This window comes from Argopecten irradians, chromosome 5 (assembly GCF_041381155.1).
Source record: "Argopecten irradians isolate NY chromosome 5, Ai_NY, whole genome shotgun sequence".
Lineage (NCBI taxonomy): Eukaryota > Metazoa > Mollusca > Bivalvia > Pectinida > Pectinidae > Argopecten > Argopecten irradians.
In genome coordinates, this window is record NC_091138.1 from 27,302,940 (window position 1) to 27,328,210 (window position 25,271).

General features: G+C 40.0%; 2 protein-coding genes across 2 annotated transcripts; both read left to right on the plus strand.

The window, feature by feature from the left end:
• Positions 1-1,069: 1,069 nt before the first annotated feature.
• Positions 1,070-24,938, plus strand: LOC138323394 (IQ domain-containing protein K-like). Its single transcript, XM_069267979.1, has 6 exons — positions 1,070-1,206; positions 22,222-22,476; positions 22,938-23,035; positions 23,370-23,422; positions 23,761-23,923; positions 24,298-24,938. The coding sequence occupies exons 1-6, from the start codon at positions 1,095-1,097 to the stop codon at positions 24,508-24,510; spliced, it is 894 nt and encodes a 297-aa protein (XP_069124080.1). The 5' UTR covers positions 1,070-1,094; the 3' UTR covers positions 24,511-24,938.
• On the plus strand, positions 18,654-21,380 carry LOC138323393 (uncharacterized). Its single transcript, XM_069267978.1, has one exon. The coding sequence runs from the start codon at positions 18,654-18,656 to the stop codon at positions 20,862-20,864; it is 2,211 nt and encodes a 736-aa protein (XP_069124079.1). The 3' UTR covers positions 20,865-21,380.
• Positions 24,939-25,271: the final 333 nt, after the last annotated feature.

The following is a 25,271-nucleotide window of genomic DNA, read 5'->3' on the forward strand; positions in this document are numbered from 1 at the left end:
ATGTCTTAAATTTTCGTTAAAAAATACAACAGCTCATGAAATGACAGCCCCGCTTCATAAAGTAAGACGGTAACCCTCGCACCCGCAAGCTACATCAAAAGCGTTCGCCGGCAGATATCAAAGGAAAAAAGTCGTGGCCCAATGTCACGGTCAGTGCACAAACACAAAAGCTCCTGTCTTGTACTCCCCCAAAACCCAGTGTGACTTATCCTTCTCATATACGTCCTTGTATTATTTAACATTCAAATTTGAAACTGCTAAAGTTTAAAATATAATAACTTAAATAGACTCGTTATAGATACTATACTAATTTAAATAGACCTTATAATTTAAGAATTATTAATTTACATTAAAATCAGCGGAATATATTAAAACAATAATATATCATGATCAAATAATCTTTGATGTAGATTGATCCATCCACATTTTTGCCTTTGCAAATTATAGTAAAGTCTCAAGATTTAAATCTCTTCATCTGAGTTTTTGACAAAAAGATTCTTGACATTCAAGTCCATATAATGAGACTTGTCATCTTAGCATTATGTGAAGTTAGACACCAGTGTAATTTGATTGCCATTTGGGGGAAAAAACCACCAGTACTTAAAAATGAATGAAATCGTACAATGAAATATATGTTATTTAATCCAAAAATTAAATTAGTAGCATTAATGTCAATATCTTTTTTTTTAATTTCATCAGTTACACATGTATGAAAGTTCAATGGCATCAAGCTTAAATTAATAATAAAAAAAAGGATCTCTGAATACAGTTTTTTAAAGTTAATTTTAAACGTTTTAATTTATTGTGTATAAACCTATGTAATGAAAACAAATGCATCGTCGAAATATCACAAAAGATAAATGTATAGAAGTGTACGTGAAAATTATGTCATGACACCTAAATTTTTTTCCAGTGTTTGATAGAGTTATCTTTCTTGTATCGAAGCAACCCTGAATATTACTGCGCCATTGGCTATAATATTCATATCGATGTTAAATAAATGCAAAATGCTATCATCAACATTATTTTCAAACGTAATGAAAAGGTTGTGGTGTATTTTTAATTTAAAATTTCCATATTTAGAGCGAATAAATATGAACTACATTTTGCCCAAGGAAAATCTTATAAGAGGTGATACGGTCATAAACAACATGGCGGTCATAACAAGGGTTCCACCAAAAAATCTGTGGGATGAAATTGTCAAAGGTATGCCTATTGGCTATTGTTCCGTGTTTTTGTCCTTATTCTTTCTTGTTGGTTTAAAGACTTATATATCTAATCTTTAATTACTGCAATTGTTGGTTTTGAAGTAGAAAAACCCGTTTCGATTCTCAATAGCTTGTCGACGGGGACCAACGGCTACTGCAGTAATTGTACTAGAATCTATGCTACATCGCACAACTCACGATGCCGTTATAGATATGCTTATGCAAAACAATATTGGTTCTAATATTTATGCGTACTCTTCAGTTCGGTGCAATATTCTTGGTTAAGACGATATTTGTGACCCCCCCCCCCCCCCCCCCAAAAAAAAAAAAAAAAAAAAAAAAAATCTAAAACAAACAAAAAGAAACACAAAAATATGCAAGCCGTTGCAATTGGTGGTACATATAGAAGGAATGATCATACCCTGCCATCACTCTGTTCCAAGTTCAGAGATAAATATGTGTACATCTTCGCTAGAACGAATAATCATGACGGGTTCATAAAAACCAACATATAGCGTTGGACGGTAAGCGAAAAAGCGTAACGGAAAGCTGCGTACTTAATTTGATGAAAAAATTTATAAATAGACTACTTTGGCAAAAATATTACCAAAAAGCTCCAGATAAATTTTGAAGCGTCGCTTCAAAAAAACAAAGATGGTGTCGAAAAAAGAAACGAGTGCGCATCTTTTTCGGGCGGTTAATATTTTGCACTGTCAAAAATACACTATCACCCGTTGCTAGGGAGTTGCTACAAACGTGTCTATTGTTTTCCTATTGTTCTAATTGTTCTAATGTTACCTGCGTTGTGATAGTGTGAAATATCAAATATATCTCGACTAATCAGAATGCAGGATTCTCACTTGAGAACAATAAATTAATGTAAAATACTCTCCAAATATCTCATCAGACAATCACGAATGCAAAAATTCTCACTTGAGGTATAATGATAGGCACTGTCACCCTACTAATGCAGGTACAGTATTATATTATAAGGACATGTAAGTGGAGGGAAACGGGATTAAGGTCAAGTTATACTCATATGAACAATTGGTTCAAATTTGTGGAATGTGATCGGGCAGCCCACACTCTCTGTTCTACCTGCTGAGACCCCACGGAAGTACTAAGCTGTCGCCATACAAGCTTTATAGGATAACTACCACATTCTACACAGCTACTTATTTGTTACCATGAATAATGTATAGGGACATTGTATTCTATCCTAGACAGTCGTTCAGTGTGATCCTTTTCATCTCCTGGTCCGACACGCTCGCCCTATCTGTAATTAATTGTGGTCCTAAGAACAATGAGTTAGATGCGGTCTGACCGACTTTTAACCCTGATTTAGTAGATCCCAAACCCGCATGCATTTTGTTATTTCTGGTGAAGTACGTATTTGCGTTTGGAAAATGTTGTATTTCTTTCTGTATAGTGAGCATTTTTTGTTGTTATGTTGTAGATTTCTAATAAGGATATTTATAAAAAGCAACAATAAGTTGAAGTGATAAGTGAGTTCCTGAAGAAAGTAACTCCAGAAAGCCCTTTACAACAAATCCGTACCGTTTCAGTCGACCTTCAGTATCATAGATAGAAATGCAGAGATGTGACAGAAAATGATCACAAAGAGTTCTAAAATATGTATGTTTTCTCCTTTAGTAGTCATTCAGATTATTCTAGCATGTTGAAAACGGAGTAGTTGAGTATGCCTCTGCATCGTAAGCTCTTCACGTTAAAACTAGTTTTCTGTATTCCGTTTCCGAAAGCTATTTATTTAGAACAATTCTATCTTAATAACGTCACCGTGTGTACTCATTACGATTTTAACTCAAACATAGAAAAAATATAATGATTGTTAGAAAAGATCGCTAGATTTGGGTTTAGACTTAATAGGTAGTATTCCAATTAACTAATTAACTTAGTTTCAAATCACGAATACCGTTTTCTTTTCTTATTATGTTCAATGCACGAAATGAATTGATCGGTGAAAAGCACGTCATTATTACGACTAGACCGTAGCAGCGCCAAACACAGAACTAATTATTTCTTCTTTGTTTGAAACAAATTAACATTCTCACTTATCTTACGCGTTTTTAGTTTTAACACAGAATAAGCAATTAGTACCACACGTGGAATTAAAGAAAACCCTTAAGTGAGAAAACAACATGTATAATATATCATCTTGGTTTCGTAAGCGTAACGATTTTCAATTGTGGAAGCCAAAGAGGAAATTTCGACTAACCGTAATCTTAATTTCGAAATTTGTTGATTATTTTTTTCTGTAGTTTTAGATAAGAATTGAAATGTTCTGCTGTTAAAGAAAGTTTAAAGACAACTTTTATGCATAAAAATCTTAGTGAACGTGTTTCTTCTTGTAAATATCAAAACAATGTTGAACTGTAACTACAAGAAAATTATAGATAGAATGACAAAAAGTAAACGTCAAAACGTAATTTTAGACCAACACCATTGTCTCTATTTGTGTACATCAATAAATCTTTCCAAAACCTTTACAATGTTGAGTTTTGTTTAATAAATGACTGAATATATGGCTACGGTTGCACAGGCCGTATAGCTATTTCAACAAAGATTACGTTGATGAACTTTCAAATTTTGGGTTCAAAATATTCGTTCTTTGAAAAAATACATCAAACAAATCGAAAGGAAATAAAAATATGCTGATGAAACCCTGAACACGTTTTATGTTTGTAATATGGTTATTGAGACAACAGGAAATTGCTATTGTAGAAAATATGATCTCATTCGGAAAAATATTCTCATACGATATGATAACATACGCTATAATTTATTTACATTTCTTCATTCAATCTTGATTCTCATTGAAACTGACACAGTTTAAATTACTACTACAATTGTATCAACTATTTCTAAAATGACAAGAACGAATATGTTTTATTTTTTGGAAATGTTTCATTCAAACCTATATTGTTAATGCTTTATTTAGTGAAGATATTAATTTAATTGCTTAATTATTACATGTAGGTATTCCGTTTATTTATGATAGATTTGATAGAAGATAGTATATTGTGTCTTAAGTTATCAACACATAGTTTGTAAACATGTACAAAAGATCAACTTGGTCAAAGTAAGAATCCATGGCCTCCTTCATCAGACGGCCTAGGAGGCACAATACTTAGTCCTAGTCGGGTCTGATTTACGCCGAAAGTTAGACCTCTTCATGAAACACAGACGAGAAACTGAAAACCAATCTGGTATATCAACCAAATAAACCCAGACAAAGTATTGCAGAACCTACTGTAACAGTATGTTTGAGCTTAAAAGCTGATCGAAAGGTCTTGGCAAGCAGTATAGATTCCAGATTGAGCTCTGATTGCCGTTCGCAAGTAAACACTCGATTTGTCATCATTATTCAATGATTGAAGAGATAGCAACATTCCCTGTCTAAAGCCGAGATATGGGGTTATTTCTACTGTTTATGTATTTTTTATATATCAGCCCTTACACCCAATTGGCACATCAATGAAGGATTGTTACGACAGGTTGCAATTTACCGTCATTAAGGAATATTGGTACTCAAATAGAGAGATTGAAGAGTGAAATAGCGGGGAGCTTGAGGCTTCTGTGGTGATTGGAAGTGACATAACAACACATTAAACAAATGAACATGGCAAATCAGCTGTATTGATTGATTTAGGAATTTGATTTAATTTATTTTGAATCCTTTTCATATGTGTCAAGGTCTGCTTTTTAGCACATTAGCACTTAATTTATCTAGTACATGGGAACTAAAATGGCAATATACCAATTAGTATGTTTATATAAATATTACAGACATGATATAGGTTTATCGAAAACTGTTATCATTTTGCTACATCTTAAACAACATGCAAACCATCCTTTTATAGTAATATCAGAATATGTTTTTCCTGGTTGCCGCTCAGAGCTTCCTTCAAATGAAATTCAAAATCAATACAAAATGGCAAAGAAAGTGTAAAAACGAAAATGATGACAAACACTAGTCTAATGTAATTCAATAAAGGCATGGTTAAAGCAAGCCGCTATATAGTGTGCTAGATAACTCTCAAAATTCACTTGCCGATTTGTTGAAGCGTAAAATCTAGTTTATTCCGCATGTGTCTAATCAATTTATTTAATTACTTATTTTTACCATTTGTCATTGGCTCCAATCAGGGAGTTCTTGAAAATATTGTTTTCATCGTATTCGAAGCCATATTTCTAAAAATAAATTACAAAAACCAACAACATTCAAACATACTTCCTTTTTAGTTTTAATAGCTTTAACCTATATGGACTTATGTAAGATTTAATTGTCACATAATTGTACCTGGAATGACAATAACAAGAAACGTTTCCCAGTCACTTTGTGAATGTAGCCATAGACCATTATCACCGCCCATATAGCAAAGAGTGATTCAGAATGTTCATAGTGTATACATTTAAAAAAATTCAACACAGTCTAAATTAGTATTATCATACTAACTATTATGACTGAATATGTTTTATGACGTTCTAGGAAATCTGTAAAATCATACTTACGATACAGAGTCAATATGTTGTCCGACGTTCTAGGCTAACGATACTGATTGAATATGTTGTCTTATGTTCTAGGAAATCAGTATTATCAGGGTAAATATATTGACTGAATATACTGTTGGAGGTTCAAGGTATCAGTATAATCATGGTAACGATACTGACTGAATGCATGTATGTTGTCTGACGTTTTAGGGAATTAGTATAATCATGGTAACGATACTGACTGAATGCATGTATGTTGTCTGACGTTTTAGGGAATTAGTATAATCATGGTAACGATACTGACTGAATGCATGTATGTTGTCTGACGTTTTAGGGAATTAGTATAATCATGGTAACGATACTGACTGAATGCATGTATGTTGTCTGACGTTTTAGGGAATTAGTATAATCATGGTAACGATACTGACTGAATGCATGTATGTTGTCTGACGTTTTAGGGAATTAGTATAATCATGGTAACGATACTGACTGAATGCATGTATGTTGTCTGACGTTTTAGGGAATTAGTATAATCATGGTAACGATACTGACTGAATGCATGTATGTTGTCTGACGTTTTTAGGGAATTAGTATAATCATGGTAACGATACTGACTGAATGCATGTATGTTGTCTGACGTTTTAGGGAATTAGTATAATCATGGTAACGATACTGACTGAATGCATGTATGTTGTCTGACGTTTTAGGGAATTAGTATAATCATGGTAACGATACAGACTGAATGCATGTATGTTGTCTGACGTTTTAGGGAATTAGTATAATCATGGTAACGATACAGACTGAATATGTTGTCTGACGTTCTCGGAAATCGGTATAATCATAATAACGATACCGACTGAATATGTTGTCTGACGTTCTCGGAAATCGGTATAATCATAATAACGATACTGAATGAATATTGTGTCCGGCGATTTCCAGGAAATCAGTATTATCGTTGTTGTGGGTCGACGGTCAATATATTCTTCAACAGAGCATCATTTGTGTAATTAACCAGTGTGAGGTGTACTTTCTGGTGGTTCTTTACTACTTGAGAAATGCCACGCAAAATGAACTATATAGTAGTATAAAAACAAGAACTAACGACAACAAGTAAGGAATGCCCACAGCAGAATGGGATTTCAGTTTTTTTTAGTGGTTCTTTACACTTGAGAAATGCCACGCAAAATGAACTATATAGTAGTATAAAAACAAAAACTAAAGACAAGTAAGGAATGCCCACAGAAGAATAAGGTTTGAGGTTTTTTCCCCTGATGGTTCTTTACTACTTGAGAAATGCCACGCAAAATGAACTATATATACACAATACAACAAGTAAGGAATGCCTACAGCAGAATGGGGTTTGAGTTTTTATATACAATTTTAAGCTTACAAGTAGTAAGTCATCACACCTGTTTCTGGCAAGCTGACGTTAGAAAAAGGTTTGCTTCGTACGTTATGTCACAAAGTAAAACCATGGTTAAAGCAAAAATAAAGTCATGGTTAAAGCAAGCTGTGATATGTGAATCAGAAAATCTGATTAGTCAATATATTCTCCAATAGAGCATCATTTGTGTAATTAACTAGTGTGAAGTGTACTTTCTGGTGGTTCTTTACTACTTGAGAAATGCCACGCAAAATGAACTATATAGTAGTATAAAAACAAGAACTAAAGACAGCAAGTAAGGAACGCCCACAGCAGAATGGGGTTTGAGTTTTTTGTATACAATTCTAATCTTACAAGTAAGTCATCACACTTTTTTTCTGGCAAACTGACGTCATCAAAAGGTTTGCTTATACGTTTTATCTAAAAGTAAAAAGTATTAGCTTATTTTGATTCTTCTATTTCAAATGCGCGTAACATCCCCATGTTATGTTGCTTCAATACTCTAGGTATCTCCATTTGTCTGAAATGGACATTTTTAAGATCTTCGTATGAAAGATTTTTGCTGTTGGCAGGGAACATACATGTAATAGGGCAGGTTTGAGAGGTATTGCTTGAATGAAAATTAAGGTATTCATAGTTGGGCCTTATCAATTATCATTGGAAACCACAGTAATATTATATGTGGTTGGCAGTATGTAAAACACTTGTTGATTTTTCCTCAATAAATATTGAGTTTCACATTATTAGTAGACACTACGAATTGGCCAGGTTTTGTACAAGAACAATAACAATAGGTTTATTTTTTAAAACATATATTGCTTAACTTTTGAAGCAGCCAAATTCGTATTCAAATTCGTGAAGAGGATTCACAACAGCAATGTAATTAGCTCATAGGCTTAAAATCTAGCCTTCAATAGTCTAACTTACTTAAACTATTTAAATCTTCCATGTTTTGTATGTTGCATTATGATTCATAAGAAAGCTATATCATGTATGACACGTCTTAGATGAAAACGTGGAAATAAGAGTAGATAAATGATTGAAAACTATACAACGCATAGACATTTCAATCGCACCGTACCAATAATGAATTTTGAAACTTATCGGTAATAAAACTGATTATAGCGCCTTTATTTCCCTCGACATAACTGATATGGCATTGCATTTCATATTTATTTTCTGATTTAACGCACAGCCAGCTAAATATGGCTCTCCAATCGATATACGAGTTTATATACGAGTATTAGTAAAAACTACACCGAACCGCACTTTGATTTATGCTGTTGTGAAATCAAGAGCATGTCATATCCAATTTTCGTTTCAATTAGTTTCTCGCCGGCGAGATGTAATATCCAAATCATACGCACGCTCATGATCCCAGCAATACGCCAGTATCCGGTTAGACTGACTGATGTGAATGGGACTACTTTCAGCGGAGGAGTATGGTTAACTTTGTTTGTTTACTAGGAGTGTCTATACGGATGTTAATCCGCAACAAGAAAGCATCAATATATGAAATTGTAGTAATATGAAATATAGTGATGAAGCAGGACATTTAAGAGTGTTCTAAATGACGAAAGTTTCTTGTGCGGATGTCGGCCAAGATAAATCACGGGTGAACAGGCAGTTTGGGTGTCAGTGACCTAATAGATATATTCTAAATGGACCAACTAAGTGATTTATTAATGATATTTATAAAATATTTTTGTTTTACCTCCCACCAATGTATTTTTGTTATGGTTGATATGAATGTTTTTGAATATGGAGTTAAGTTATGAAAGGATAGCAAGCTTTCATAAATCAAGACTTCATTTCAATTACGAAAAGAATTAAGTATTCGTTGTGGTCATCATGTTAGTGCGCAAACGGTACATGTACTTACTACCGAGGACATCTAGGAAAAAAACTGATCGGAGTAGTAAAAAGATACTTAGGTTAACCTCCCCGATCAACGAATTAAATTGCGACGGACAAGGTAAAATGTATTACCACCGGATTGTTAGTGACATATTACACGTTTAATTAAATGTTTTCATGGGAACCCGATCATTTTAGAACTTTTACAAAACATTTTCCACATATACATTGACTGTCTTGTACAGAGGAGAGAGGGACGTTTGCCAAGATAACAGCAGTGTTGGTTATAGCTGTGGGAAGAGTCTCTGAAGATGGGGGAGGGCGAGAGGAAAAAGTGATTGATTTGTAACGACTTCCAGACGTTTTGGAGATTAACTGAATTCATACCATGCACTTTAATGTCACCAGATTGGCAAGGCTATTTATTTCTATTCCTTCGTGGATCAATATCCAGCTAAAGTACCCGAAACCGAACGTTTTAGTCCCAGCGAGAAGTATTTCATATAAAATGGTCATTTTTCATAGTCTGAGAATTAAATTCAAAGGTTTCGTCTTGGAAGCTGGAACTACAGTTCTAAAATTCAAAGTAAAAGCTGTAAGTGCAACTGTAGGAGAGTATATTCATATTAATTTTATCTTTTACATTTATGTCTTATTACATAATGAATCAATAACTATGCAATTTCGACTTTAAGATCCCCTTGTTTGTACAAAAATACATCAGTAAAAGTAGGAAAGCTGAAGAAATGTTTCATTTAATACACACGGCACAATATTTGATATGCGAATGCATTTTTTAAAAATATCATGTCTGAAAATTCTGAATATTTCTCGAGTTTTCTTTATTTCTTTATGGCTTTCGATCATGTAAGTTTGTTAACCTTTACTATCTCGACAACAATGTGCATCTTCTTCCCTTTATAGGGCGATACATTTTGGAAAGTACTGAATGTCTTTAAAGTTTATACTAAAGAAAGTGAAGTCATGAACATGGTTTAATCCTCCAAAGGGAGTGGTAACCAGATAAGCGTGACATGTATCGACTTCTATTAATACCATTTCTGGAAGTTATAGTTCGAATACCGGCAATTGAATTTAATTTACGTTTTCGTTTTAGAAACATAAGTGACCTATGTAAGCAAAATGATCGTATAGGTATATTCTATGACAAAACTTCTGGTGAAAATGTACATTCAAGATAAGGTTATCGATATTATCATGAAACGTGAATTCAAGTTGAGTTTCAAAATAGTATGGGAATGTGAACTCTTCGAACGTGATAAGATTTAGCTAAAATAATTCATATAGATAGATATTGACAGAGATTGATAGATAAAAAGAGAAAAAAGCAGGCTGTAATATTTCCTTTGAAAAAGATTTAAGCAAGCTAACTATATTTAGATACATATATACATCGATTGGATAACAAATAGTGTAATATCAATCACTTTTGATCTTATTATGGGAGGAAACCGGAGTATTCGGATAAAAACCATGTTAACATGAACAAAAGTAGTTTTCATTAAATTCCAGAAATAGTGCAACTGTATTTCATGAATCCTTTGTAAGTTGTAGTTACATGTTTTATCTATACTAGTGAGTAGGTGTGATATGTGAAACCACGGGCCTGTATAAAGTATAAAGAAAATGAGCCAAAGAGTTGATAGTAGGCTAAGAGTAAAGTGCTTAGGCTACAAGGCCCTTGCCGTTTTGTAGATAACCTGACAGAGAAAAAATAATGTTTCAATAAGTCGAAAGGAAACTATTCCAGACTTGTCAGAACGTTTTTTCAATATCATGAACTATCATGCAAGTTCATTTTTCAAGTGTATGTAAATAGCATTATGATGTTGGTGCGGCCAAAAGAGATACAAAAGAGATGAACAAAGATAAGATAAAACGTATTGTGTGCTACATGATATTCAAAGGGCCAGTCAGGTTTCATCGGCGGGCCAATGGTCTTACATTTTCGTTTGCTATTATGACATATTTGTATCGCAGTCATCACCGGCGGAATAGAGAACGGTTACTCTGTTGAAACATCTGGTTCTCATCTCTTGTACTTTCTTCGGAGTCCTTATATAAATCTACATTGTATCTAATCAGATTGTTAAATCAGTTTGCTTTGACACGTAAATGTCACGTGACACGACAGTGGTCACACGTTAAATTACCTCTGGTGAAATATTGCTAATATATGGTGCTAAAGTGGCTTAAATTTGCTAAAAAAATGACTGGTGGAAGAAGAGGTTGTCGAACGAGAGGAGGAAGTAGCGGTAGAGGTGCTTTGAACAGTTCTAGAGCAGGGAAATGTGGATTTTCTGTACAAGGCCAGGACACATCCAGCGACGAAGATCAAAATGGCCACGACGAGTTCGTCAAGGTCACCTCCAAACGGCAACGGCACAGTACAGGGGGCAGTAAAGTGGACACTGGTCTGGACTTATCAAAGTTTGAATCTATGTCTGTAGATGAGAAACTGAGTGTTATGATGGGAAAGCTTATGAAGCTCGATGGTATTGAAGTCGCCCTGAACAAGGTCAGTAAACAAGTTGATATAGCCGTAGAGGACATTGAAAGCATACAGGAAAATATTGATAGTTTAGAAGACAGAATGAAATATCTGGAATATAGAGCAATTGATTTGGAGGCAAGAAGTCGTCGCAACAATTTGTTGTTTTACGGTATTCCGTATTCAGCAGGTGAAAGGGGCATAGATGTTGTTAAAAACTTTATTAAAACAAAGCTGAATATCAGTGAAGGTGAAGACATGTTTATACAAAGAGCACATCGTGTAGGGAATCCCAGCCGAGCACGTGGAGAAAATGATGGACAGGTTAAACCACGCCCATTAATCGCGGGTTTCCGTGACTATACCGACACTGAAAAAATTATGTCTGAAGTGAAATGCCTCAAAGATACAGGTTTCGGGATTGGTAGAGACTACCCAAAGGAAGTTGTTTTCGTCGACTTGGGTTGTCTATTTCAGATAATTCACGAGTTGTCGTTCTGATATTGTTGTCTACTTCCTCAGGATATTTTGTTAATATTTGACATTTGTAATTACACAGATAATTATTGCTGTTTCATATATTGTTGAACTTAAAATTATTTGGTTCAGAGTTTGTCATTTTTTGACTATTTATAGGTCTGAAACTGTTATTTTTTGTTCTTAAACTGTTGAAACGGTGGTGATTACACAATATAAACTGTTATTATATTATTGATGAGCATTTCGTGTGTCCATTGTATTAGTTTACATAGGGTAACACGATAATAGTACTACTGTTCATTAATATTTTGATTTTATGAGCATTTCGTGTGTCCATTGTATTAGTTTACATAGGGTAACACGATAATAGTACTACTGTTCATTAATATTTTGCTTTTCTGAGCATTTCGTGTGTTCTTGGTTACATTTACGCAAAGAGTAACACGATACCACCTATTTGTTTACGGTACTACAATCATGACTGGAATTACGACGCGAGAGAAGACGTTAGTCCGCATTAATTTTGCTACGTCAAGGGACTTAAGAGCCCTTCCAGGTGTGGGCGAGAAGACGGCTACCCAAATTATTCAGGCTAGATCCCATGGCAATATCACGCCAGAGAGTCTGGGGCATATTAAGTTTGTTCGGGCTGGGGAGATAAGCCATTTGTTTGATTTCGCGCCTAACCCTTTATTCACTTTTAATGAAGGGGATAGTGCCGAAGAAAAGTCCGAACTGAATACGTCCCTGGAATCATTTAAACAAACATTGCCAACTGGACAGGTAAGTCAGGCCGACACTATTGCTGACACTTTAGAAGCTAATGTATCCGAGCTCATCGAGAGACGTCAGCCAGGCCCAGTCAACACTGAGGCAACAGGAGGGGCTATCGCTAAGATACCCTCACCTGGTGTAGCGACATGCAGGGTACAACCGTCCCTAAATTTGCCGCCGCCGTTGCTTACCAGTCCGAGAACTGTAATATCTACGCCGGTAATTGCGACCGCGAGTAGCCCACTAATGGCTACTGGTCATTCTGCGTCCCCGTCGCCAGTACATCCAGGTTCATTTTCCAGTCAACAGAACCAACCATCCCAAACATGGAGCGTACCCCCTATGTCGAACCCATATACAGGCCCTAGTAACGTGGGTGGTGTTCCTACACTGTCTATGAACGAATCTCAGGCCGGCTACCCTCCCCAAGGTCAGCCAGCTTATCAGGGGTATCAACAGACCCCCTATGGGCCCAATATGAATATGCATGGGGCACACGCAAACCAGTACCAAGGTCAACCACAAGGTTACTCTCAAGGTGGACCACAAGGCTACCCTCAAGGTCAACCCCAGGGCTACCCTCAAGGTCAACCCCAAGGCTACCCTCAAGGTCAACCCCAAAGGTCAACCCCAAGGCTACCCTCAAGGTCAACCCCAAGGCTACCCTCAAGGTCAACCCCAAGGCTACCCTCAAGGTCAACCCTACGGCTACCCTCAAGGTCAACCCCACGGCTACCCTCAAGGTCACCCTCAAGGTTATCCTCAAGGTCAACTACAGGACTATCGGCAAGGGCAACCCCAAGGTCATCCTCAAGGTCAACCCCAGAGGTACCAACCAGGACACCCACACGATTATCCTCAAGGTAACCCCCAGGGATACCAGCAGCCAGATTATTATCAGGGTCCACTTCAAGGGCAAGCACGCCAAGAGGTACAACCCCAAGGTCAACCCAATGGGCATCATCCCCAAGGCCAACCCAGAGGTCAACATCAAGCTGTGCGAGGCCGACAGTACCCTGATAGGCAAACTGTTGCTCTTCCTAAGGGCGTGAAATTCGATGGGAAGGACAGTTGGATGGGTTTCAAACACAAGTTTATCCGTTTCGCTGAAGTTAACAACTGGACATTGAATGAGATGAGGGACAACCTATGTTGGAGTCTGGAAGGAAAGGCTAGCGATTTCTATGCCTCCACCATCCAACGTCATGATGGCATAGGTTTCAACGACCTCTTAGAAAAACTTGAGAAGCGTTTCGGTGGGTTAATAATGCCCGATACGGCTCAAGATCAGTTGTCAACTTCAAGCCAGAAAGTAGGCGAAACCATCGAGGACTGGGCGGACAGGGTGATGCAGTTAGCATTACGCGCGTACCCTGATTTGCCCGAGCATTTCATGCAGCGACAGGCCATGAAACGCATTTGTCACGGATGTTCCGACAAGGACGCGGGACAATATGTCGCGAATTTGAACCTCGAATCGGTGGAGCTGGTGATTGATAAAATTAAAAGTTACAAGTTCAATCACCAGACCATATTCGACAGAGCTTCAAAACGCGATGTACGCGAGATTTTGGCGTCACGTGACGCAGAGTCCGGTAGCGACACCGAGCTGGACACACCGCACGTGCGTCAGAGCCGCAAACAGGCTTCTTCAGGGACCACCGAGGCGAATGTCAACAAGAGGATTGATGGTATTGACGACAAAATCGAACGGATGCAGTCAGACATACAGTCAATACTCCGGACCCTAGAGTCCCTGAAATCCGGGTCCAGGACAAGCTACGACAGGTCAAGGTCACCATCACCAAATAATGGAAGGTGTTTTTCCTGTAACGGTTTTGGACACATGGCTCGCGACTGTCCGAAGAGAAAGGCAGATAATCGTGCTGCAGCTCCCAGTGCTAAGCATGTGTCCTTCTCGGAAGATTTAAACGCGGAGGGATCAGCCTAGAGGGCCAGAGCCTGATCCAAGTTGAAGATGGCCTACGTTCAGCTAAGAGACCTTTGGTTATCAGACAGCTCAAGTCTCCATCGATGATCACTGTACCAGTATCAGTCCATGGTAAACGAATCAATGCTATCATTGATACAGCATCTGAAGTGACGCTGATCTCTGACAAGTTATATAACTCGTTTCAGAGTCCACCAAGTGTCCTTGAAGAATTTACTTTGCGAGGTGCTGGTAGAGAGATGGAGATGAAAGGGTATCTAATAGATCTAACATCTATTGATCTTGATGGCTTGAAGTTCAAAGAAAAACTGTATGTCGCGCCCATTGAGGACGAAATGCTCATAGGTTTGGATTTCATGACCACATTTCAAGCTACCGTGGATATGAAGGGTAATACCTTTTGTATTCAGGACAGAAAGATACCTTTCCAGACGATGACTGAGGACTCCAACAGTGCTGTCTCTGCAGTGAGGATCAGAACGGCTCGACGCGTTACTGTGCCGGCGAACTCTGTTCTTCGGTTACAGTGTGTAGCAGAACAACCTCTGGAGGATAAAGCCTACTACATCCAGCCAGATGTGAAGACCATGCTGGCATGTCGTGTCTGTTTCAATGGTACACAGAATCCGACGATGTCGTTTATCAACCTGTCAGACCGGAAAGTAACCCTGTTCCGTAACCAGCGGGTTGGTATGGCACATGAAGTAGACGAAATACTTCCAGAGGATCACAAAGGATTGGATACTGACGCCGATTTCCGTACGTACAATATCTCCAAATCTGAAGCTGCGGAGGTTCCCGATTATCTTAAAGATTTATTTGAGAGATCAACATCAGGACTGGAGGAAAAACAACGGTTACAATTGAAGCGCTTGCTTAATGAGTATGCCGACGTGTTTTCCTCATCTGAGTTTGATATTGGGAATTTTCGGGCAATAGAGCACGCTATTGACACGGGCGATGCGCGTCCAATCAAACAGCGGTTCAGAAGAACACCTAGCTGTTTTGTTGGGGAGGAGGAGAAGCACTTGGAGAAGATGTTGAAAGCTGATGTCATTGAACCTTCAATGTCAGAGTGGGCGTCGTCTCCAGTGTTGGTACGGAAACGTGATGGAAGCGTGAGATGGTGCATTGACTACAGGGCTTTAAATAATGTGACGAGGAAGGATGTATTCCCTTTACCGTTGGTGGAAGAATGTATCGACACCTTGTCCGGAAACATGTGGTTTTCAAAACTGGATGCCACATGGGGCTATTGGCAAATAAAGGTCAAGGACGAGGATAGATGCAAAACAGCGTTCACCACCAAGTACGGCCTATACCACTTCAAACGGATGCCCTTTGGTTTGACCAATGCACCAAGCACGTTTTCAAGAGTCATGAGTTTGGTACTGAGAGGACTACATTGGAACATTGTGTTAGCGTTCCTGGATGATGTTCTCGTACTCGGCGATGATTTTGAGGGCCACCTGGACAACTTAGCCCAGGTGTTCCAGCGATTTCGAGAGTACGGTATCAAGCTCAAGGCAAAGAAATGCGACCTATTCCAGACAGAAGTAGAGTATCTCGGCAGAGTTGTTGGGCGTAACGGTCTAGAGTTGAGCAAAGGGTCTATCGAGACAATGCGCAATTGGCAGCCCCCTAAATGTACCAAAGATGTAGAACGTTTCTGTGGGTTTGCCAACTACCACAGAAATTTCATCAAGGACTTTGCTGAATTGTCCGTGCCGCTTTACGCTCTGACGGGAAAGAATAAGTTTGACTGGGGACAGGAACAACAGGATGCCTTTGAGAAGCTTAAAACGGCTCTATGTAGCGCTCCTGTTTTGAGTATCCCCACCCCAGAGGGCAAATTTATTCTGGACACCGACGCATCAGACTTCGCGATTGGCGCTGAATTGCTGCAGATACAAGACGGTGAGGAAAGGTGTATTTCTTATTGCAGTTTCTCGCTAACTCCTGAACAACGCAGATATTGCACCACCAGGAAGGAGTTACTAGCGGTGATAAGATTTACGCGCCATTTTCGTCATTATCTTCTGGGCCGGCATTTCAACGTACGAACAGACCATAGCAGTCTCCAATGGCTGATGAATTTTAAGAATCCAAACGGCCAGCTAGCTCGGTGGCTAGAGGAACTCAGCCAGTATTGGATGGAGATTAGTCATCGGCCAGGAGGAAAGCATGTGAACGCCGACGCTCTTTCGCGTCTGTCCCAAGACGAAGATTGTCTGGAATATCGGCACAATGTATTGCCAGAGCAATTGCCGTGTGGTGGCTGTAACTATTGCACCAAGAAACATCAAGAATGGAGTCGTTTCATTGACTCTGTGGACGATGCAGTACCACTAGCACAGCCATCACCAGCGATCAGAACAGTTACCCATGGTGATAACCCATCACCCTGGATTAACGGCTACTCATGGCAGGACATTATCACAGCCCAGAAGGGAGACTCAGAGCTAAACATCTTGTGTGCTTGGCTGAAAACCAGAGAAACTCCAACTGAGGAAGCCCTAATGCTGAGTAGCCAGGAAGTAAAGCATTATTGGATCAATAAGGAATTATTTACCTTAGATGACGATGGTATTTTATGGAGACGGGATCCACAACATCTCACTAAGAAAGTGATAGTCGCTCCAACTAGCATGAGACAGGAAATACTGGCCTTGTCTCATGATCTACCTTCAGCGGGCCATCAGGGTCAGGAACGAACTATCGGGAGGTGTAAGGCCCGGTTTTATTGGTACAATATGTCACGTGATATACGTAATTATGTGGCCTCGTGCGCAACTTGTAACAGGAATAAAAAACCTAACCGGCGAGCGCGAGCGAGGTTTACATCATATCATGCTAGCGCGCCCATGGAACGAGTACATCTCGATTTCATGGGGCCGTTCCCAGCCACGATTAATAACAACACGTGTATCCTGATGATCGTCGACCAATTTACCAAGTGGGTAGAGTGTATCCCGCTCCCAAACCAAACAGCTGAAGAAACAGCTCGAGCCGCGGTGAACCAGTTTTTCTCACGGTTTGGAATTCCGTTACAGATCTTTACGGATAGAGGAACTAACTTCGAGAGCAACTTGTTCGCCGAGCTGTGTAAGGCGCTTAAAATACACAAAGCTCGGACCACGCCGTTCAGACCATCCGCCAACGGTCAAGTGGAACGGTTTAACAGGACAGTTATGGACGCAGTGCGCTGCTTTACCAGTCGGTCAGCTAGTAAATGGGATGAGTATCTACCGCTCCTCGCTGGAGCCATTAGGTCGGCTGTAAATCGTAGCACTGGGTTCACACCAAACATGTTAATGTTGGGGAGGGAGGTTAATACCCCTGTCGAGCTCGTGTTCCCAGGTCCTCATCCTGAGGAGTCTGAGGATTACGAACCGTATGTGGCCAGGTTAGTCACGGAAATACAAGCCGCCCATAAGCTTGCTCAGAGCCAGCTGGCTACCAGCCAAGCAAGGAGTAAGCGAGATTATGACCTGAAAACCTTCGTAAGGTCATACTCCGTTGGCGATGCTGTATACGTGTTAGATACAGCCACGGTTAAGGGTGTTTGTAGCAAACTCTCTCCAACCTGGAAGGGACCGGCATTAATCGTGCGGAAACTCACCGATTACGTATACGAGATAATGCTCAGGAAAAAACTCGTGACAATCAATCACGATCGCATCAAGCCTTGCCGAGACAGGGATTTACCAGCTTGGTTACAGAAACAACGCCAGTTACGCAGCCAAAACAACACTAGGGGTCAACCGCTATCACTGACCACGAACGAAAGTTTGTATTGCGTTTGTCGTGGCCCCGATGTCGGCGAGCTCATGATACAATGCGCAGAGTGCAGAGAATGGTATCATGGGTCCTGCGTAAATGTAACCAAGGAACAGGCAAAGCTCATCGATGTGTACCTGTGTCCTGAGTGTTTTTCATAGTAGTAACCGGTTCTACTTTCTACTTGCAGGAAAAATGTCGGACAGCCCAAGCAAGCGTGGTTGGAAGGTTGCCTCCAAGCCGAAGCGCTCAGGCAGGAAGGCAGCTCGGCCCGCTCCAAGAAAAACCATCGCCGCCCTCCGGACCAAGGATGAGACCAGTCTCCAATGCATCCGGAGAGTAAGCCAGGCCGGGACGTTGCTGGAGCCAATGGCGTTTTACACTGCCATCTTGACTCTAGCCGTCGATGAGAAAGAGGAAGTTCTGGGACTACAGTCTGCCCTGGCCTATCAACAAAGAGACAAGAGGTGGATCCGTGAGATGAGGTTGAACTGTCGGTGCGATTTTCCCGACCACTGGATCGACCAGCACCTGCCCTCAACAGATGGAAGCCGCTTGTCACGCCCCAAACGCCAGGAGGTAACGTCGACCTGGACCCCGGCAACAGGAATGTGTAAAGACGTCCGTCTCCAAACAGACCCGTCGTTGTCGGTGGTTCGGGCTGACGCCATGGACGGTAGCCAGAAACCAGAAGAGACCGGTAGCGCTGATGACGACCTGGACCTCACAGTAGATGTCCCCGCACATCTAGAGGAGCCCATGGACTTCACGTCGTCAGTGTCGCCCTGTCGTCCGCACCACGAGAGTGGTGTGGCCGTTGCAGAAGTAAAGAAGCGGACTGCATCCAGAGCCCCTGAGGACCAGCCACCTCCAAAGGTACGGAGACCTATTAGCCCAGTCCGGCCGCCAGTAGCAACGTCAGCATCGGACCAGCAGGCCAAGACCGTGCCACCGTATTGTCCCTTGTCCGGATGCCAGTCGCGGGATAGACGGATCAAGCGACATGCAGTCTCCAAGCACCTGCCTGCCGTGTTCGCTGACGTCGGCTCTAACATCCCTGGCCAGATTGAAGCCCTGAGGTGGTTGGTGCGAAGAGTGTACGGAAGAAAGACAACCCTGCAGACGGTCGTAGACAAGGTCAACCAGTCTGGCCGGATCCCTGAAGGAAGCTTTTTGGAGCCGTGCCATCAAGACGTTTACGGACAAGCCTGCAGGGTACTGGGACTGAATGCACCGAGGGAGTTTTCACTACATCCTGTCAACTCTCCTGCTGTCCTCTTATTCTGGAGGTGTTTGATGGCCATCCTAGACTCGTGCTCTAGGTCACTGAGGCGTGATTTTTATCACTACAGGGTGGCCAGACCAACAGTGGAATTGCCAGACAAGGACGGTAGGGAGGAGTCACGTGTTGTGGAGGAGTTGTGTGTGGCCGAGGTCACCGCTACGGTGCAGGGACCAGAGCAGTCGGAAGAGATCGAGGAGGAGGAGTTCCCAGGTCTGGAGGAATTCGTCGTGGTGGATGAAGCAAGCTCGGACGACGAAGAGCCACAAAGCCACGCAGAGCAAGGCAAGCTCGAAGTCTATGACAGCCATTTCCATCTCGACCGGACCAGTCGCCAGATCTGGGGAAAATCTAGCGGTCATACTGTTGAGGAGCTGCTGAGCTACAGTTTCTCCAGCAGTGTGATCGAACAGCCTTCGGTACCAGCAGCTCTTGTTGGAGGGGTCATCATCTACAGCGAGCCCAGCAACTATCCACCTGTGGACTTCACGCTGGAGGGCCCATGGAAGGTAGCAGTGGGGGTGCATCCAAAACACTGCGAGACCCTCACTGTGGACCAGAAGCTGCACCTCCAACGACTGTTGCAGCATCCGAAGGTTGTGGCTCTTGGAGAGTTCGGCCTGGACAGAACCATCCCCATTGCCAAGTGGAGGCGCCAGACGGAGGTCTTTGCCAAGCTACTGAAGATGGCAAGACCAACCCAGCCAATCGTGCTCCACTTGAGAGGAGTGAAGGGGGACGTTCACGGGACGGATATCTACAGGGCAGCATTGACCATGGTGGAGGACGTGTGCTCCAAGGAACAGCCCATCCATCTCCACTGCTTCATGGGGGAGGCGGATGTGGTGCGTGCGTGGCTCCGTAGGTTTCCCAACACCTATTTTGGGGTCACTGCCGCTGTTCACAGCTTTGACAGGATGCAGTTGGAGGCCTTGGAAGCGATTCCGCGAGACCGGCTGCTGCTGGAGACAGATTCTCCCTACTTTCCACTGAGGAAAGCCAAGGTGAGCACCCCTGCGTATCTCGGGGACACCGCGTCTTTAGTAGCATCCCAGCTCGACTCACTCACCAAGGACATCGCGGAGCACACCACTCGGAATGCTGTTGCCTTGTATGGGCTGTAGGGACTTTGGTCCCTATAGTTCCTCACTATCCCCTAGCAGAGGGCTACAGGCTGTAGGGAGGACCTCCCTATAGCCTCTAATTGGACTCCCAAGTCTCATGCCGTTATCTTTACGTGCGGAGACTTTATGTAAATACTTGTAAATACGTTGGACTCATCTGGACCATCGTGAGCCAGGAGACCCACCAATCGTCGCACAGCACAGGGAGGACTCTAAAACGGGGAGGAGTGTGGTGAAACAGGCTTATGTCGGCCGGGAGCAAGCCTTCGGTACTTTGTACTCGGAACACCTCGGGTGTTACTGCGCTTCCGGTTGGCACACGGCACCAACGCCAGTCGAGAGAACCACGCCGAACTAAGAAGACCTGTGTTGTGAACTGTTATATATCTGTACTATACATTCTATATATTCTACGTATTCCCGAAGACCTTCACTAACCTGGTGAGTATACTTATTGTTAGCAGTGACCATATTGTTGATACTTATGTAGTGACTCCACACGTGGTTTCACAATAACTTGTAGTGGAATAATCATACCCTGCCATCACTCTGTTCCAAGTTCAGAGATATATATGTGTACATCTTCGCTAGAACAAATAATCATACCCTGCCTCCACTCCATTCCCGGCATCTGTCAAAAATCTTCCGTCTGTCGTTCAGAGCTATGTCATCGCAGCTATATCATCGCATGCACAAGTACTGGGACCCAACCAGTAGTCGTGACTGTTCTACTGTGCGACCAGATTTCCGAATGCCTGGAGCTGCTGACAAATACTTCATGATGGTATTATTAACGTGTTTCATGAGATACTGAAAATTCCCTAATCACGACGACTGTTCCTTCATGACTCCTGGTAGGATCCCAGTACATGTTGTAGGTGGTACAGTGTATATCAGGCTTAGTATTACTTATACTAATTAAGTATTTCAATTCGGTCTTTACTTACCTTTTTGCATATCTATCCAACATGTTGATGTAATTAATAGCTAGGGAGATACCTAACCCAATCCAGAACCATTACACTGTAACAGGGACTTGAACCCAGGACCTCAGAACAATAGCTGGATGCTCTACAATACAGATTGAGATTGAGCTGCCTGATCACTGATAATCAACACAAAGAAAGTCTGTTATATATACTAGCATCTTTATAATAGAGGATGACACTTAAGATTTTTTCATGTAAAATATCATACATGTACAAATAATATACATGTGATGAAGAGCATTGGTAGCCAGTTAATACAGCATATTCAGTTGCATGTAAAGACACCATACAGGTCTTCGAGGTGCAGCAGATAAATATAGATTTATTATGTCCGTCCATGTTTTACATGTCAAATATTATGTTTTCAGAATTTGCCTCACAGAGGCCCCCTTTCAGGGAAGATGATACAATGTCAGTACGGACAGAATATATTGACTATAACCCAGCCAAACATAATCCTGTATTTTATGGCAAGATGCATGAACAGGTGGCAACAGATACAGACCCTATGAAAGATGTGAACCCAGCTACAAGTCATCCGGCATGTATTGGGTTTGCCTTTACAGAGAAACCTCCGGATTCTCCACCTCCTCCACCAACACCTCCACCGCCAAAGGAAAAATGTGAGAATCTATTTCCTAACAACAACGTAATAGATAAAATATGAAAACAGAATAATATGCTGTTAGTTATTGAAACAAAATTCTTTATAGGAATCAACATTTTGTAAATTTACATCAGAAATAGTTTTACGCTTTAAAACATATCATTACTATAGAAATGTTAAAATGATATTGCATGTTGATGATGTTTATTATGTCATTTGTGAAGTCATAGTTTTTTCTCAAAAATATGTAACAAATGTAAAATTTGTAACTACATTTTATGTTAATAGTGACTAATTTGATTTACATACCAGGTCCAGAGTAAAATTTAAAAAACAAAATGGTGCGGAAATTATCAGAATTTGTTAAGTTTTTGAAACAATGATAATACATTGTATTGAAAAGATGTAAGTAACAAAAAATTCTTAATCATTTCAAACAAAGAAATGTTAAGACTTTGGTTATTGTGTATGTTACAGGTAGTCCCACTGAGTATTTAGAACATTATGTATTCCCTGTTCTGTTACCTGCCCTCGAGGAGATGCTGCGACAAGCAAAGAAAGAAAAATGCCTGGAGGTAGAACTCAGCATATCAGATACATTTTTAGTATTCTGATTAAAATAAATATGAAATAATGATAAACATATATTAATTTTGATAACGATACAGAGATTGAATTATGAAGTTGAACAGTCAATTTCCATTACATGCAACACAGGTACAAATGTCTAACTGGTAGTAGGAAATTACAGTTAGAGACAGGTGTCTCCCTTCTCCTAATGGCTTTACATCCAGCTGGGCACTATTTTAAAGGGTACCTTTGATGAAGTTACTCTGGAACATAGCGATACAAAATATATGTGGCTTAACATTGCTTAAAGTTTCTATATTTCATGTGGTTTATTTTCAGAGAAAGAGAACAAAATTCAATGCCTTAGATTTCCTCACAGAATATTTATACAAGTAAGTTACCAATGTTAGAACATCATATGCAATGCACTTTGAATTATTTTGTATTTACTTGACATATCATTCAATAACCATAGCTGGTACCAAATGATGTGAAATTACATAACAAACCAATCCAAAGTTAGTTTTGTCTGCTGAAAGTGAGGAATCTTACAAGTTAGAGTGACTTGACTTGTATGAAATAAATTAATGTGCTGCAGTTCAAGTTACAAATCTGAATTATTATAAAACCACTTTTGATGCATTTAAAACATATTATGTACATACAGTATTGACATAAGACTCATAATTTTAACAGGGAACAAAATAGTTTTCATTGTATATATTTTCAGACACAATTCATTGAAAACTGGAAGAGAAGATGTCCAGCTAGAAGAAATCCCATTTGTTAAGGAGTGGTTGAAGGATCACCCACGTCCACCACTTCCTTTGTCTTTGATCTGGACAGAGGAAGAGGCTACCCTCATCATACAGTCTCACTGGAGGGGATATCTGGTGAGTGATGAGAGTCTCATCCTGGTCGTGACACCAATTTCTGGTCTCCAATTGTCATGAAATGAGAAGGGTTGGCAGGCATATTGCATCAAACATATGCTTCTAAAAAATGTGAACAGATCACTGATAAAATATAGAGATTTTATGAGCAATATGCTCTCCATTTACAGTGGCTATAAGTTTCATTATGAACAACCAAACCCCAGAAATCTGTATTGTTTTTCCTCAAATCATTTCGGTGACAAAAGTGTTATTTTGTATATTTACCTCATGGTTGCAGAACTACAGGATATTTCATGGTAGAGAATGTGTGATTTATAAAGAGAAGTTGTGAGTGAATTGTACATCTTATGAGGTGTATGTCTGTGTTTTAGGTACGACGTGAGCCTGATGTACAGGAACTGCGACAATGGCAAAGAGAATGGAGGGAAGAAAATAGTAATATTTCGCGGCGTGTTAGTGATTTCTGGGAGAAAAAGATGCCTGAAGGCGATCAACCCACACCAAATGCTTCACAGGATGTGTTAACAGGGGAGGCAACTCCTATTACCGTACAGTCACCAACAAAACAGGCGGATACAAAGTGATCAGGATAACTAGATAAATCATCAGCTGCAAAGGAAGACATTGTGGATAGACAGGAAAAATTTCATCATTTGTTCGGATCTTTAAATTTTGTACAAAAGTGAATTCGTAATGGAAATGTACTAGAGTTTAAATGCAGAACAAGACTAATTAAAAGATATATTGGACAAACAAAAAATGGATAAGTGTGGTTAAATAACTACTTTATCAATTAATATAAAAGAATAAAAGACTTTGCAAAAGGAATTATATTTGACGATTTGAACACTGGTAAAACGATCTGTGATATTCATACATGTACAAAGCATGTGTTGTATATGTATAAATACAGTGTATATATGATTATCTAAATAATTTAAGTGTTTGTTGAATATCAGTTGTGAAACATAATATGTTGTAAATATGTAAATATAAAACAAAACAAAATTTTTCTATCTGTTTTTAATCCACTATTTCAGTTACCAGGTATCCTAAAAGGAGACTAAAGTTTAGATCTTATTTTTACTCTTCCTGACAGACTTTATTCTTCCTAATGTCTCCTTTGACACTGCCTCAATTTTAGCCATTATTTGAGCATTTTGCCTATGTAAGATTAAAGAAAGACTCTGAGTTTTTGTTTCCAGGCCCAGACACAAACCCGTCTATAAAACTGATAGTTTTTTCTGCCCCTGCTTAGCTAAACATAAATGAGGTCAGACAACTGGTTTTCTGGTATTATCGATATAATGATAATTAATAAATAAATAAATATAACTGGTGGGGC

Bases quoted from the DNA above. Each gene is read 5' to 3' on its own strand.
- LOC138323394 (XM_069267979.1), top strand. From the start codon at position 1,095: ATGAACTACATTTTGCCCAAGGAAAATCTTATAAGAGGTGATACGGTC. The intron at 22,477-22,937 runs GTGAGAATCTAT...TGTATGTTACAG, and splicing joins TCCACCGCCAAAGGAAAAAT to GTAGTCCCACTGAGTATTTA. The intron at 23,423-23,760 runs GTAAGTTACCAA...ATATATTTTCAG, and splicing joins CTCACAGAATATTTATACAA to ACACAATTCATTGAAAACTG.
- LOC138323393 (XM_069267978.1), top strand. From the start codon at position 18,654: ATGTCGGACAGCCCAAGCAAGCGTGGTTGGAAGGTTGCCTCCAAGCCG.